At 51.6% G+C, this 16,743-nt stretch overlaps 1 protein-coding gene across 1 annotated transcript in view; it reads right to left on the reverse strand.

Moving 5' to 3' along the window:
• Nucleotides 1-10,083: 10,083 nt before the first annotated feature.
• Nucleotides 10,084-16,743, reverse strand: part of LOC119956598 (GTP-binding protein Rhes-like) — a 36,329-nt gene continuing 29,669 nt past the window's right edge. Inside the window, exon 3 of the mRNA XM_038783931.1 lies at nucleotides 10,084-10,925. Within this exon, the coding sequence (XP_038639859.1) occupies nucleotides 10,396-10,925 (530 nt within the window). The 3' untranslated portion in view covers nucleotides 10,084-10,395. The remainder of the gene's footprint in view (nucleotides 10,926-16,743) is intronic.

The following is a 16,743-nucleotide window of genomic DNA, read 5'->3' on the forward strand; positions in this document are numbered from 1 at the left end:
TCGCATACGCAAAACATTGTTTGGATTCCAATGCTGTCTGCACATAGGTTTATATGAAACAGATATCAGAGAGAAGGCTTTGGAAAGCGACTGAGAGAAGTCATGAAAGTTGCAACCGAGGCTGGCTTTGGAAAAGAGTTGTGAAAGAACATCCCTAGCAGAAAAGAATTGCTTCATAAATGCAAGTATCACCTTTTCTCTACTGTGTAAGTGGAAATAGAGCTGCATGTTCATTTAAAGTTTAATGGGAATTTGTATGTTAAAGTTAAGGAACTACATGTAATCTGTTATTGTTCGGGTTGAAGTTTAAAAGTTTAACATTTTTTTTCTTTTGTTTTAATAAAGTTTGTTATCGAAAATAACCAAGCCCTATTTCTTATATGATCACAAATTGATCTTTCTGCACTACATTAAAAGTTTAAAAAGTTGCGGCTCTGGTCCAGTACCTTGGCCAGTGCTGAGAATTGACCAGGTGTTAGTAACACCTCCTCCTCCAGAATGTTCTACAGCCACTCAGCGATATCCTTGACCCTGGCACCATGAGGCAATGTATCATGCTGGAATTATGTCTGTGGCTATGGAAATAATACCCATTTGTTATAGAATATAGGGACACAAGGGGCGAAATTCTCCCCTACCCGGCGGGGCGGGGGGGCCCGGCGTAGCGGAGTGGCGCAAACCACTCTGGCGTCGGGCCTCCCCAAAGGTGCAGGATTCTCCACACCTTTAGGGGCTAGGCCCGCGCCGGAGTGGCTCCCGCTCCGCCGACTGGCGCAACAGCCTTTGACGGCACGCCGCCCAGTGTTGGGGCCTTCGCCGGTCGGCGTGAGTCCGCGCTTGCGCTGGAGCATCAGAGGCCGCTGGCGTCACCACCGGCACATGCACGGTGGAGGGGGGTCTCTTCCGCCTACGCCAGGGCGCGGACTGAGTCTGCAGCTTCCAAGCGGGTACCCCGACCGTCTGGACCACATGGGTTCCACGCCATTGGGACTTCGTCGGGGCGGGGGCAGAAAGGGCCCAAGTAGGTCCCAGGCGGCACGGCATACTGCCCGAGTTTTCGGGGCCCGCAGAATCGGGGAACCAGCGCTGGTCCCGATTCCTCGCGGGAAAATGGATTCTCCGCCCCCCCGCCGGCCGCAATTTCGGCACGAGGGTTGAAAGAATCCAGCTGTTTCAACGAGAGTGCCCGTCATTCTTCTAAACTCCAGAGTAAATAGGTCAAATTTGCTCAGCCTCTCATCACAGGACAACCCCCCTTCATCCCAGGCACCAATCTAGTGAACCTTCCCTGTACCTTCTCCAACCTTTCTGAAATGCGGAGACTGAAGCTGTGCACGGTGCAGCCTCCGTAACTATTGAGCGCAGCTATACTGACCTTCCACCCCCCCCCCCCCCCCCCCCCCCCCCCACCCTTAGCACAGCACAACCACCCATGCTCTATGGGCTTGCCTCCGGCTATGTCGACACGGTGGCACAGTGGTTAGCACTGCTGCATCACAGCGGCAGGGATCCGGGTTCAATTCCGGCTTCGGGTGACTGTCTGTGTGGAGTCTGCCCGTTCTTCCCGTGTCTGCGTGGGTTTCTTCCGGGTGCTCCGGCTTCCTCCCAGAGCCCGAAGCCTTGCAGGTTAGGTGGATTGGCCACGATAAATTGCCCCTTAGTTCCCGAACGATGGGCAGGTTAGGTTTTAGCGGAAATCTCTCCGACCAAAAGCCTGTGCTGAATTTCTATAACAGATCTCAGGAGGTTCGGGGTTAAAATAGATACACAGAACAAAATTCTGCCAGGAAAACATATTGCTTCGCTTCCCGATGAACTTATTGCAGTGCTCATTATAAATTGATTTGATATATGAATGGTGATACTGAGCTTAAATTGGCTCCGAACTGGGGCTGTCATATTCAATAAAAGGCATCATTGCTATTGTTAAGCACTGTCGAAATTCAACTCTGAGGGGTGGCGATTTGTCCCAGTGGATTTCCATGCCAACCAGGCGCCTGTTGCTTTTTATCAGGGTCGCCAGTAGTGGTCACATGCTCCCTGGTCACAGGTCAAAGGTTGGACTCCATTTTGGAGTTGGAACTTGAATTGGCTGAAAAGGCGGTGATTGAGTGAGTGGAATCTGTGAGATTGATTGGCTGGAGTCCTGCGTTGATTGATTGGCTGAGTCCTGCGTTGATTGATTGGCTGGTGTCCTTTGCGATCGATTGGCTGGAGTCCTCTGCGATTGGTTGGCTGGAGTCTTCTGGGATTGGTTGGGAATCATGATTGATTGGTTATGGCCGGAGAGTTCTATTTTTAGTCCTCTGTCAAGGTCAACCACGCTTCAATCCATCTTCATCTTTCAGCCAAGAACCGAAAAGCTCTTTGCTGCAAAATGATTGTCAATCTTGCCAAGCTGGGAGATGAGCTAGAGCAAATTTACAGCAAGTGAATCTCTATTTAAGTTGATGTTTAGGGTGATGGTGTGTCACACTTTTGTATTAACAATGGTTCCTGTTTTTTAATCTGCCTTGTGTCAATTCATCCACTTGTTCATCCAAAGCCTTCATCTTGATTTGGTGCGAATATTTATCTGGTCCACTGTTGAAAAGAGGAACACCATGTGTGGGTAGATGCTACCCTCCAGTCACCACTGGATGGTGAAAGGGCTATTTGCTACAGTCCCTGTGCCTTGCCAAGCTAATGGGTGGGAAACGTGGATTGTAAGGGCCTCACGGTAGCATGGTGGTTAGCATCAATGCTTCACAGCTCCAGGGTCCCAGGTTCGATTCCCGGCTGGGTCACTGTCTGTGTGGAGTCTGCACGTCCTCCCCGTGTGTGCGTGGGTTTCCTCCGGGTGCTCCGGTTTCCTCCCACAGTCCAAAGATGTGCGGGTTAGGTGGATTGGCCATGCTAAATTGCCCATAGTGTAAGGTTAATGGGGGGATTGTTGGGTTACGGTTATACGGGTTACGTGGGTTTATGTAGGGTGATCATTGCTCGGCACAACATCGAGGGCCGAAGGCTGTACTGTACTGTGCTGTACTGTTCTATGTTCTAAGGAGAAACTAGGCCCATTTGCAGCCAGAGATATGATAACTGAGAAATGATTTAGAAGCTCCAAATCGTATCATGGGAACCTCCCATCAGACTGTGATCATGGTACCAGGCCTGAATGACCTTTAGAGATATGCTCAGCCACATTAGTGGCTTTCTATTGTTGCTTGGGAGACCAGCCATAGGAATCATACAATCCCTACAAGAAGGAGGCCATTTGGCCCATCGAGCCTGCACCGATCTCCAGTGAAAGCTGAACCCAGAAGATCAATGCACACTGCCACAATTGTGAGCCTCGCAGTGTCAGGGTTCCGGGTTCGATTCCCGGCTGGGCCACTGTCTGTGCCGAGTCTGCGCGTCCTCCCCGTGTCTGCGTGGGTTTCCTCCGGGCGCTCCGGTTTCCTCCCACAAGTCCCGAAAGACGCGCTTGTTAGGTGAATCGGACATTCTGAATTCCCCCTCGGTGTACCCGAACAGGCGCCGGAATGTGGCGACGAGGGGATTTTCGCAGGAACTTCATTGCGGTGTTAATGTAAGCCTACTGGTGGCACTAATAAAGATTATTCTTGTTGGGCGGATGAGTGGGCCGAGGTAAGGTGCTCTTTCGGAGGGTTGGCGCAGACTTGATGGGCCGAATTGCCTCTTGCTGCAGTGTAGGGATCTTATAATCATTACAAAAGAGACATGATCCATTCTGAATGGGTTGTGCTTTTTTTAAGAAGAAGTCGGTTGACATTGCAGTGCCTGGAAAGTTGCAAACTCTCGGGCCCACTCTGTAGGCCACAAAAAATAAAAATAACATTTGTAATATAAAAAAGTGTTCCCATAGTGGCTCCATTCTTTGAAACAAATGTTTCCTGTCTCAGTCGGTGGATTCATCAGTAGCTCAGTTAGCTACCTGTCCAACAGCTAGTACAGACGGAGGCCATTGTGCCTGATGTGGTGGCCATGAAGGACCCGGGGGGGGGGGTCATAAATAGATATCCCTATGGGTTTTGTGGAGTATGAAAGTCCGTATTGAGCAGGCCGGAGCTCGCTTGACTGGACACAAGCAGTGGTAGTTTTAAAACCAACTGCTTCAACTCAGGCAGGCATTCTGTCGGCCTCCCACATTTGGCCGTGTGCGCTGTCAGCCACGGCTGCGGCCTTTTCCATTGCGTAAATAAAAGGGTTTGGGTGTCGGAAGTCTGGCCTTGGCTCATGACCATTGATTTACTCAGGTTTCTAAGACAAAGCTGATTAAACCAGAATGGGCAATTTAGCGCGGACAATCCACCTACTCTGCACAATTTTGGGTTGTGGGGGCGAAACCCACGCAAACACGGGGAGAATATGCAAACTCCACACGGACAGTGACCCAGAGCCGGGATCGAACCTGGGACCTCGGCGCCGTGAGGCAGCAGGGCTAACCCACTGCGCCACCGTGCTGCCCAACCAGTTTGTTTTTTTAACCCGTCCCCGCTCTACGCACAGCTGGTGCAGCCTGTAAAAGATGTGGCAACTTGGCGACGAGGATGGGATGGTGGATCGGAGGAATTCTCAGCCGACCAATTGGGGAACTTGAAAGTGTTCTTTGATTCAGGAAAATACGGTAAAAGGAAAATTGGATTGTACATATGGGTGGATGATCTTCATCAACAGGAATTATTGGGCAACTGGGGGAGTAGAGTGTGTCGAATGCAGGACTTTAGATATATTGGATTATAAACATTTGGCAATTTAAGGGTTAAAAGCCTGGTTTAGACTGTGTTTGACTGCTGTAGTCATGTTTTTAAAATAATCTTGTTTTAGGTGAAATCGACCATCGTAAAAGCCTGGACTGTTGTTAGACGAAGGGGAGTTCCTGAGGAGTGTTTTCAGCCTCGGGAGCTCATCTGTTTTCAACTTTGGGAGATGATGTTATTGCTGGGTGGAGCTAAGACATTCAGACCTTTTTTGAGCTGGGCACACACTGAGTCCACAAGTAAGGTCTTCTGGTCCCACAGTAGGATAGTTAAAAACAGATTAATAGCATTTAAAGCAGTGTAGACTTGTCTGAGGATAAGGGGAAAGCTGAAACAGTTGAAATAGCTTTTTTTAAGACATCCAGGCTGCGGCAGGGGTTTTAACAGGAGCCAAACCTGTTCTGGAAACCTATTGATTCCTGCAACCACTCCTGGAGCAAATCATTCTTTTCACAGACTTACAAAATGAACTAAAATATTGGGGTTTTGGTCCAGGATCCTAGCCACTGTTGGGGTCTGGTCTGGGATTGTAATAAGAACTACGATCGAGATCCTTTCAGTGTATATGGAGAGGGGCTAGATGTTTTTCAATATCCTCGATGTTCCTGATAAACCAGCTGTTAACCAGGCAGTGGGAAAAGGAAAAGAATGCTGGGCGGGATTCTCTGATCCTGAGGCTAAGTGTTGACGCCGTCGTAAACCCGTTGCGTTTTACGACGGCGTCAACAGGCCCCCAGGAGCAGCGATCCTGCGCCCTACAGGGGGCAGCACGGCACTGGAGCGTCTCACGCAGCTCCAGCTGCCGATACCAGCGTTAAACGGGTGCCGCGGGTCTGCGCATGCGCGCTGCAACCGGCGCAAGCTCGCACATGCGCGTCGGTTGCCTTCTCCGCGCCGCCCCGACGCAACATGGCGGAGAGCTACAGGGGCCCGGCGCGGAGTAAAAGAGTCCCCCACCAGGAGAAGCCAGCCCGCCAATAGGTAGGCCCCGACCGTGGGCCAGGCCACGGTGGAGGTCCCCCCCCCCCCGGGATCAGGACCCCCCTCCCCCACACCAGGCCGCCACCAGCAGGATGAACGGCGAGGTTCCGTTGGGTAGGGCCACATGTGAGCGGCGCCGGTGGAACCCGGCCTCTCTCGGTGGCACTCAGCCCATCCTGGGCGGAGAATTGCCAGGGGGGGTCGCGTAGAGCGTGCCCCACCTGCCCCGCGCCAATGGCACCGATTGGTGACCGGAGAATCAGCGGACCGGCGCCGCATGAACGCCCCCCCCCCCCCCCCCCCCCCCCCTGCCGGCGATTCTCTGACGTGGCCCAGGGTCAGAGAATCCCCCCCCCCCCCCCCCCCCCCCCCCCCCCCCCCGCTATTTTTGTCTGGAACAGGTCGAGATGTGTATGAGACATTCAAGACTTTGCTTACCTCAGCAAAGCCAAGAGACCCTTGAGAGGCACCCAAGACATTGGAGATGGCAGAAAGCTATAGTTTTGGAACAAGGAATGAATCAGCTGCCCGGGGAGCAGAATGAGAAGTTTATTGTGGCCTTGTTAAACCTGTCAATTTGCAACAATTTTGGAGAATTTCAAGACTTGTTAGCGGCTTAAAAGGTGAGGACTTGCAAAAAGACATGAACAAATCAACACCCCCATGTCTGAACTTATGTTGGAGGGAGGGTCATTGCTGAAGAGCTGAGGATGGTTGGGTAAGGACACTAACCTTTTTTAAAAAAAAATTATTTATTTTAATTTTTCCAATTAAGGGGCAATTTAGCATGGCCAATCCACCCACCCTGCACATCTTTGGGTTGTGGGGGTGAGACCCACGCAGACACGGGGAGAATGTGCAAACTCTACACGGACAGTGACCCAGGGCCAGGATCGAGCCCAGGTCCCAGGGCAGCACGGTAGCACAGTGGTTAGCACTGTTGCTTCACAGCTCCAGGGTCCCAGGTTCGATTCCCGGCTTGGGTCACTGTCTGTGTGGATTCTGCACATCCTCCCCGTGTCTGTGCGAGTTTCCTCCCTCAAGTCCCGAAAGACGTGCTGTTAGGTAATTTTGACATTCTCAATTCACCCTCAGTGTACCCGAACAGGCGCCGGAATGTAGCGACTAGAGGCTTTTCACAGTAACGTCATTGCAATGTCAGCCTACTTGTGATAATAAAGATTATTATCTCTGACTGTGTCTATATAAACATTTCTGGAACAAGCCTTTCCATTCACCTGAAGAAGGAGCCGTGCTCCGAAAGCTCGTGTTTGAAACAAACCTGTTGGACTTTAACCTGGTGTTGTAAGACTTCTTACTATAATAAAGATTGTTATTGTTATAGGGCAACACGGTGGCACAGTGGGTAGCATTGCTGCCTACGGCGCTGAGGACCCGGGTTCGAATCCCGGCTCTGGGTCACTGTCCGTGTGGAATTTACACATTCTCCCTGTGTCTGCGTGGGTTTCACCCCCACAACCCAAAGATGTGCAGGGTAGGTGGATTGGCCACATTGTCCCTTAATTGGAAAGAATAATTGGGTATTCTAAATTTAAAAAAAAGATTATTATTATTGGGTCCTCAGCGCCGTGAAGCAGCAGTGCTAACCAGTGCACCTAACCACTGACCCAGCAATGTCCCGGGGACTGAGATTATTGACCTCCAACCATCACAATCATTTTCCTTTAAGTAGGTATAACTCCAGTCAGTGGAAACTTTTCCCCTGATTCCCATTGACTCCAGTTTTGCTGGGACTCCTTGATGCCACACTCCGTCAAACGCTGCCCCGTTATCAAAGGGCATTGACACTCACCTCACCCTCTGGAGTTCAGTTCTTTTGCCCATGTTTGAACCAAGGCTGCAATGAGGTCCGGAATCGGGTGGTCCATCAAACTGAACATTGGGTGGGAATTGGCCAGGGTGGATTTGTTCTGCTTTTCGTGGACAATTTTCCACATTCCCAGGTAGATCCCATTGTTGTAGCTGCACTTAAACAGCTTGGCTCTAGTGGCTCTACCAGCTCTGGAGCACAAGTCTTCAGTACTATTGCTGGAACATTATCAGGGCCCATAGCCTTTTCCACATTCAGTGCCTTTAGCCATTTCTTGACGTCACGTGGAGTGAATCGTATTGGCTGAAGATTGGCATCTGTGATGATGCGGAACTCAGAAGCATCATCTAGTTTAACCTTATCGTATCTTTTCTGGAATAGTTTGAGTATAGCAGCTTATTGGGCCTTTTCAGAGATCAATCAAGAGTCAACCACTGTTCTGTGCCTCACAGAGGCATATGTAGGCTAGCCGAGATCCGGATGGGAGATTTCCTCCCCATCGGACATTGAATGAACTAAATGGGCCTCTAATCAATACCTTCATGGTCACCATTACCGAGACTAGAGCTTATTTCAGATTTATTTAATTAACTTGAGCTCTCGATCTCTCGACCTGTCCCTCAGCCTCTCCCCCTCTCTCTCTCTCTCACACGTCTTTGCTCATTCAATTCTCCATTGCTCAGATGCCATCTGCTTTGACGAAGCTGCCTCTCTGTCTGTGTCTCACTGGCTCCTCATGTCGTGGGTCATTGTGAATCGATCACGTGAAGGTCAGTAGCCAAATCAAGCTTTGCAGCAGCTTCTAAGTGGTATTCTCCACCAATAAGGTCCACGGGCTTGAGGGAAACGCATTTTGACCCCTCTCTTACCCGCTACCCCCCACCCCCTCCCCACTACTTCCAATACAGATGACCACACCGAGTGAAAATACATAGCAAGATTCAACTTTATTGCATCTCACTGAAGAGGCATGAGCTAGCGAATGTTATCTTCGGCCACAAAGGGAAGAGAAGCCAAGGTGAATGAAAACAATGCGTCCTTGTGTCTCCAAAGTGTGCAGTGCGAGACTGAACTCTTCATACTGAGCAGGCCTCAGGCTCCAGACTGTGGGAGAGGACTCCAGGCTGCCTCCCTGTCCCTGGGCAAGTGAGCAGAATCATACCAACCAGGCCTCCCACAGCTGACTAATCGGGCATCTCAATGGTCTCTGTGCCGACAGTGGAGGGGGATCAGAGTCAGTGACCCTCACATTCCCTGTGTGAATGAAGGGCAATGTCAGCTGGCAGGGGCGGAGGTGTGGGCAGGGGTGGGATAATGGGCAGGGCAGGGGCAGGTATGGGGCAGTGGGCAGGAGCGAGGCAGTGGGTGGGGGTGAGGTCGGAGTGGGGCAGCGGGCAGGGGTGGGACAATGGGTGGGGGCAGGACAGTGGGCGGGGAAGGGGCAGGGCAGTGGGTGGGGGTGGGGCAGTGGGTGTGGCAGGGCAGTGGGTGGGGGTGGGACAGTGGGTGTGGCAGGGCAGTGGGTGGGGGTGGGGCAGTGGGTGGGGGTGGAGTAGTGGGCAGGGGCAGGGCAGGGGTGGGCCAATGGGTGGGGGCAGGACAGTGGGCGGGGCAGGGGCTGGGGGTGGGATAGTGGGTGGGGCAGCGGTGGGACAGTGGGCGGGGTAGGGCAGTGACCAAGGGCGGAGCAGTGGGCAGGGGCGGGACAAGGCGGGGATGGGACAGTGGGTGTGGGCGGGACAGTGGGTGGGACAGTGGGTGTGGTCCGGACAGTGGGCGGGACAGGGCGGAGGTGGGACAGTGGGCAGTGGCAGGGAGAGAGTGGATGGGGCAGGGTAGTAGGTGGGGCAGGGCAGGGGTCGGACAGTGGGCGGGGCAGGGCAGTGGGCAGGGCAGGGTAGAGGGTGGGGCAGTGGGTGGGGGTGGGGCAGTGGGTGGGGGTGGGGCAGTGGGTGGGGGTGGGGCAGTGGGCAGTGGCGAGGTGAGAGAGTGGGCGGGGCAGGGCAGTGGCGGGGTGGGACAGTGGGTGTGGGCCGGACAGTGGGCGGGGCAGGGCGGGGGGTGGGACAGTTGGCGGAGCAGGGCAGTGGGTGGGGCAGTGGGTAGGAATGGTGCAGTGGGCAGTGGCGAGGTGAGAGAGTGGACGGGGCAGGGCAGTGGGCAGGGTGAGAGAGTGGGGTGGGTGGGAGAAGTGGGCAGAGCAGGGCAGTGGGTGGGGCAGTGGGTAGGAATGGTGCAGTGGGCAGTGGCGGGGTGAGAGAGTGGGGTGGGTGGGAGCAATGGGCAGAGCAGGTCTGTGTGGGATGGAACGCAGAGAGGGCAGCACGGCAGGGACGGAGGGAGACTCTGGGTTAAGTCTGCATTGTCACGGTAGGTGGGGAGGGGTTGGGGTTGCGGAGAGTTCATGCAGATTCCATAAAATGGTGTTTCATAAAATGAAGGCTCACATTCCAGTAAAGTGCTGAAAATTACATCAGATTGAAATAAACCTCAGCAAAGACAGCTGCCTGCAGACAGAAACAGCTCGGCTGACATTTTTAATCAGCCAAGTGGTCGGGCAATAACCCAATGGTTAAATAAATGATTCAGCCACTCTGGCTGAGGGTTCGCCCTCACTCTACAGAAATCATACTGAGATGGCAAGGAAACGTCCTCTATTCATTCACAGAAACACTGAGCAAAGGATTTACATTATTTTGCAAATTACCAATAGACATAATTTTTGTTTTGAATATTGAGAGGATGAATATTTTACAAGTCCTGTGTTTTTTTCTCCCAGGCACCTTGGCGACGTCGGAGATATGGAGCCTTCGGTAGCAGTCACTGGATCAGACATTTCTCGCGTTCGCGAGCCTGCCCTTGGCCCAGAACCTTCTCCTTGATGTACATCAGGTCGCTGTTGACACTGGGCCTGCGAGCCAGGGGGGACACCATACCGAACGCCCCCACCTCCTTCACGCGCCTGAGTCGGAAGGATTTGCGGTGAAGCGCCTCAGAATACTGCACAGAGATCCTGCGGTGAAGGGCGGGGCTCATCTCGTGGGGCAGCTTGGCCATGCTGAACAGGGCCCGGAACATCTCCTCCACGTTGGCGTTCTTCTTGGCGGAGATTTCAAAGTAGGCGCTGTTGGCATCATCGGCAATCAGCCGTTCGGCCTCCTCAGCCTGCACCTCGCGGTGCAGCTCCACCCGGTCAGCCTTGTTGCCGCACAGGGCAATGGGGATTTCCGTCGCCTCCTTGGTCTTGTCCTTTAGGCACATCTTGCACTCGATGATTTGTTGGCGTAGGCGTTGGACCTCCTCGAAAGAGCCTCGGCTGTCCAGGCTGAAGACCAGGATGAAAACATCACCTGGAAAGCAGAGAGTAGCAAAATGTCATTTAGACTGTGGGGGCAAAGTTCAAAGGTCAGTTGGATTGCAAACCCAGTGTCAGTCAGTCACTTGCCCAATCCCAAAGGTTCATAGAATTTTTAGATCATAGAATTTACGGTGCAGAAGGAGGCCATTCGGCCCATCGAGTCTGCACCGGCTCTTGGAAAGAGCACCCTCCCCAAGGTCAACACCTCCCCCTATCCCAATAACCCAGTAACTCCACCCAACACTAAGGGCAATTTATCACGGCCAATCCACCTAACCTGCACATCTTTGGACTGTGGGAGGAAACCGGAGCACCCGGAGGAAACCCACGCACACACGGGGAGGATGTGCAGACTCCGCACAGACAGTGACCCAAGCCGGAATCGAACCTGGGACCCTGGAGCTGTGAAGCCATTGTGCTATCCACAATGCTACCGTGCTGCCTCACGTTAGAACATAGAATAGAACAGTACAGCACAGAACAGGCCCTTCAGCCCTCAATGTTGTGCCGAGCCATGATCACCCTACTCAAACCCACGTATCCACCCTATACCCGTAACCCAACAACCCCCCCTTAACCTTACTTTTATTAGGACACTACGGGCAATTTAGCATGGCCAATCCACCTAACCCGCACATCTTTGGACTGTGGGAGGAAACCGGAGCACCCGGAGGAAACCCACGCACACAGGGGGAGGACGTGCAGACTCCACACAGACAGTGACCCAGCCGGGAATCGAACCTGGGACCCTGGAGCTGTGAAGCATTTATGCTAACCACCATGCTACCCTGCTGCCCCACGTTGTCCTGGACTTCCCTGGGATTCGTACATCTCCCAGACATTTAACAGAAAATTAGCTCAGATTTCTGCCTCTCCAACAACAGGAAATCCCGCCTCTGGGAGCGGACAGACATTCAAATGGTTGGCAGCGAGCTGGCCCCAGTAGCGCCACCAGGTGTGGTGGCCACTGCTGGGACTGCAGCGCATCCCAGATGGAAACATGTGACGGAGAAGGATTTGAAGATAAGCCTGGGGTATTGCTGGGGCCAGGTAGCGGAGGAAAGGCGTGGGGGGGGGCAGGGTATTGAAACAGGGGCAATACAGCAAGGGAATACCTCCAGGTGGGAGCTCCGATGGGTTCAGGGACCTGAAAAGGAGCCTCCCTTACCTGGCCAGTGAATTGTGGTGGGCTAGACAATTGGTGCAATAGGTACAATCCCAGCAATAGTGGGAGGAGGCCAGGAATTGGCCACTTATTAGCCACCTGACACCTCCCCCTCCAAAATTGCAGTAGGGGCAGGTCGCCGCCGGGCATTGTGCCTGTGCCATGGCATCCAATTTACGGTGTTCCCCTACCCCACCAATGCCACTCCACTACCCAGGCGCAATATAATTCTGATCGTTATCCCTGACATTGATTACATCCTGGTCATGGAGCACGGAATGTGATTTGATCAAGATCCTATCCTTCCATTGGTTCATGACTATCCCGTTAGAAATGAATCCAACATTTTAATTATTTTTAAAGCCTATTACACTATTGCTCCTTCATATATCTGTGGGCCCAGACCTCGCTCAACTCTACCCCACTTTGACACTTATTCCCAAGGGGTATGTGGTCTACTTGTTCTTCTTACCCAAATGCGCCCTTCTCCCATTTATCTACATTGAAGTTTATTTGCCAATTACACACCCAAACTGCAACCTTAAAATCATCGTAGTTTTTAGAATTAGAACAGTACAGCACAGAACAGGCCCTTTGGCCCTCAATGTTGTGCCGAGCAATGATCACCCTACTCAAGCCCACGTATCCACCCTATACCAGTAACCCAACAACCCCCATTAACATTATTTTTTAGGACACTAAGGGCAATTTAGCCTGGCCAATCCACCTAACCCGCACATCTTTGGACTGTGGGAGGAAACCGGAGCACCCGGAGAAAACCCACGCACACACGGGGAGGACGTGCAGACTCCGCACAGACAGTGACCCAGCCGTGAATCGAACCTGGGACCCTGGAGCTGTGAAGCATTGATGCTAACCACCATGCTACCGTGCTGCCCCTTCTTCTTCGTTCTACCGTTCTTCTTTGTATTAACTCCAGCCCCAGGTGACATCTACCAATTTTGAAACCACTTTGCCGATTCCTGAGTCCAAGTCGTTTATGTAAATTATGAACAACAGTGAGCCTAACAAAGTATCACTTTACAGCTTTCTCCGGTCTCAGTAACGCCCCTCAAGCACACCCCCCCCCCCCCCCCCCCCCAACTTCTTCCAGGATTGTAGCTCGTTTGCTATCAATTCTGCTACTTGTCCCAAACTTCACCAGTGGGATTCTCTGCCGGCGGGATTCTCCGTTGTGCCGGCAGCGCTCCCACGCCCGTGGGTTTCCCGGCGGGATGGGTGGCCACAATGGGAAATCGCATTGGCATGTGGCAGGAACGGAGAATCCTGCTGTTGGCGAGGGCATGCCGCCCAGGAAAATACGGCTGGGGAACCGGAGAATCCCATATTTTCCAACCTTAGTCATAACACTACTATGTAGTACCTTTATCAAAGGCCTTTTGAAGTTCTACATATATTCGAGCTACTACGTTACCCTTGTTTACCCTTCTACATGATCTATATTATCCTAGCGTGACCTTCCCTTTTGAAATTCCTGTTGACTATTCTTCATGAAATTTTCAGTTCATAGAACCCATAGAATCTCTACAGTGCAAGGAGGCCATTTAGCCCATCGGGTCAGTACTGACTCTCTGAAAGAGCACCACTGCCCCAGCCCTATCCCCGTAACCCCACCTAACCTGCACACCTTTGGTGTGGGAGGAAACTGGAGCATCCGGGGGAAACCCACGCAGACACGGGGAGAACGTGCAAACTCTACACAGAGTCACCCAAGGCCAGAATTGAACCTGGGTCCCTGGTGCTGTGAGGCAGAATTACTAACCACTGTGCCACCGTGCCGCTGCTCAAGGGCAACCAGGGATGGGCAATAAATGCTGGTTTAGCCAGCGACGCCCATATCCCATTAATGAATTTTTAGAATGTGACAGGTTTGTCCCTGGTTTTTAGTACGATATATCTCTCTTAAACTCCACTGAGCATCACTTTAAATGTATCCCACTCCTGTTCAGGTGTTTCTTGTTGACATTTCCCAGTTCATTCCCGCTTCCTTAAAATCAACTTTTCTTCAACTGGGTCATTGTATCGTTAACCTTCTTCTCAATCTTTATTTTAAGCCTTGTACGTTGTGATTGCTATTCCCTGGAGGCTCCCCTAAACTCGCTTCTCTTATCTCCTCTGATTCATTTCCCGTTACTAGATTCAGTAGTACTTCCTCTCTGTTACTTCCCATACCTGTTAAGAAAGGAATTCTGCACACACTTACAATCTCTATTACATGTACCATTTTCACTGCCTCTTAGCGGTTTAGTTTGAGATGGTATAAATCTCGGATCATTATCCGATACCCTTTACACATTTTGTATATTTTAATTCTATGCTTTCTCCTCTCTCAGTTATTCATTGTTTTGTATTATACATAATTCGTCTGATTGGCCCCTTTTATTTCAATTCATATGGATTTTGTTTTGAATCTTCCCTGAGTTATGTCACTCTTTACTGCTGTTATTATGGGGTGTCTAATTATCACAGCTATCCCCACCCTCCTTCTATCACTCTCCACCCGATTATAGACTTCATAGACTTCATAGAATTTCAGTGCAGAAGGAGGCCATTCGGCCCATCGAGTCTGCACCGGCTCTTGGAAAGAGCACCCTACCCAAGGTCAACACCTCCACCCTATCCCCATAACCCAGTAACCCCACCCAACACTAAGGGCAATTTATCACGGCCAATCCACCTAACCTGCACATCTTTGGACTGTGGGAGGAAACCGGAGCACCCGGAGGAAACCCACGCAGACACGGGAGAACGTGCAGACTCCGCACAGACAGTGACCCAAGCCGGAATCGAACCTGGGACCCTGGAGCTGTGAAGCATTTGTGCTAACCACAATGCTACCGTGCTGCCTCCGATTTGAGCAGAATCGACAGTATTTAGGTGCCAGTCCTTCCCTTTGTGTTCAAAACAACTGCGGACCCTGGAAATTCGGAAAATGCTGGGAATATCTGTAAGTTCTGGCAGCATCTACGGGGAGAAGAGCAGAGAAAACCTGAAGAAATCTTTCTGGCGGGGACGGCGCGGTGGTGCAGTGGTTAGCACTGCTGCCTCACGGTGCCGAAGACCCGGATTCAATCTAGGCTCTCGGTCACTGTCCATGTGGAGTTTGCACATTCTCCCCGTGTCTGCGTGGGTTTCGCCCCCACAACCCAAAGATGTGTAGGGTCGGTGCAGTGGCCATGCTAAATTGCCCCTTAATTGGAACATTTTTTTGAAAAGAAACCTTTCTGGAAAAGGTCCTCGACCTGAAACGTTCAGCAGGATTTACCGGCCATTGGGCAGGATTCTCCGATCTCATCCGCTCGCAGTCAGAACGGAGAATTTGGCGTTCCCGCCTGAACACCATTCGATTCCAGCGGGACCGGAGAATTCCCACCGCGAGCGAGGGCGGAAGTTTCCGGCGATTAACTCTGTTTCTCTCTCCACAGACGATGCCAGACGTGTCGGGTCTTTTGAGCATTTTTTATTTTTTTTAAAAATTCTATTCCTTATGTAGTGAAAACTCAGTGATTCATCCTCCTCGCCATGTGTTACCTCCAGTTTCCTGTTTTGTGTTGAATGCTGTGCAATTTCCAGCACAGTTTGTCATCTCTTATAATTCCATTTGCATTATTTTTAACACTTCTTTCAGAACCACCTTTATTCCCTGATCATTTGCGCTACCTCTGCTGCTGACCTTGACCTTCACTCTCAACTAAAATTTCTTATCACCAGATTTATGAATGCCCGGGCTTTGAGCAGAATCGGAGATTTTCACACACATCCCACCCACTTTGAAATGTCCAAACCGAATATCTACTGTGAAATTGGGCCGCATTTGAATACACAATTAGGTTTAAAATAGTGGCGGCACGGTGGCGCGTTGGTTAGCACTGCTGCCTCACAGCGCCGAGGACCCAAATTCGATCCCAGCCCTGGGTCACTGTCCATGTGGAATTTGCACATTCTCCCCGTGTTTGCGTGAGTCTCACACCCACAGCACAAAGATGTGGAGTATGGGTGGACTGGCCATGCTAAATTGCCCCTTAATTGTGAAAAACAATTGGGCACTCTTATTCTGTTGCATTAAACCTTTTCCCTTCTCTTTCCAGTGTGGACTCCTTTCCAGATCTTATAATGAGCATCTTATTTGATTCCAGGTTGGATGGGATAGATTGGGACCTGGGTCCTTCTCTGACCCGTGGTCGGTTGCACAGTGTTTAGCACCGCTGCATCACAGCACCAGGGACCCGGGTTCGATTCCGAGCCTTGGGTGACTGTCCCTGTGGGGTCTGCAAGCTCTCCCCGTGGGTTTCCTCCGGATGCTCCGGTTTCCTCTCACAGTCCAAAGGTGTGCAGGTTCAGTGGATTGGCCATGATAAAATTGCCCCTTCGTGTCCAAAGATGTGCAGGTTCGGTGGGATTACGGGCATAGGGTGGGCGAGTGGGGTGCTCTTTCGGAGGGTGGGTGCAGACTCGATGGACTGAATGGCCTCCTCCTGCACGGCAGGGAATCTATGATGCTGTGTCTCAAGCCTGCCTTCATGCAGAATATTGAAGAACAGGTCAGTTTCTGATTACATAAAAAAAAAATCAATTTCAATCAAATTGTTCAAAGTGTGTCCATTAGGGCGTTGGCATGCACAGC

This window comes from Scyliorhinus canicula, chromosome 23, assembly GCF_902713615.1.
Source record: "Scyliorhinus canicula chromosome 23, sScyCan1.1, whole genome shotgun sequence".
Taxonomy (NCBI): Eukaryota; Metazoa; Chordata; class Chondrichthyes; order Carcharhiniformes; family Scyliorhinidae; genus Scyliorhinus; species Scyliorhinus canicula.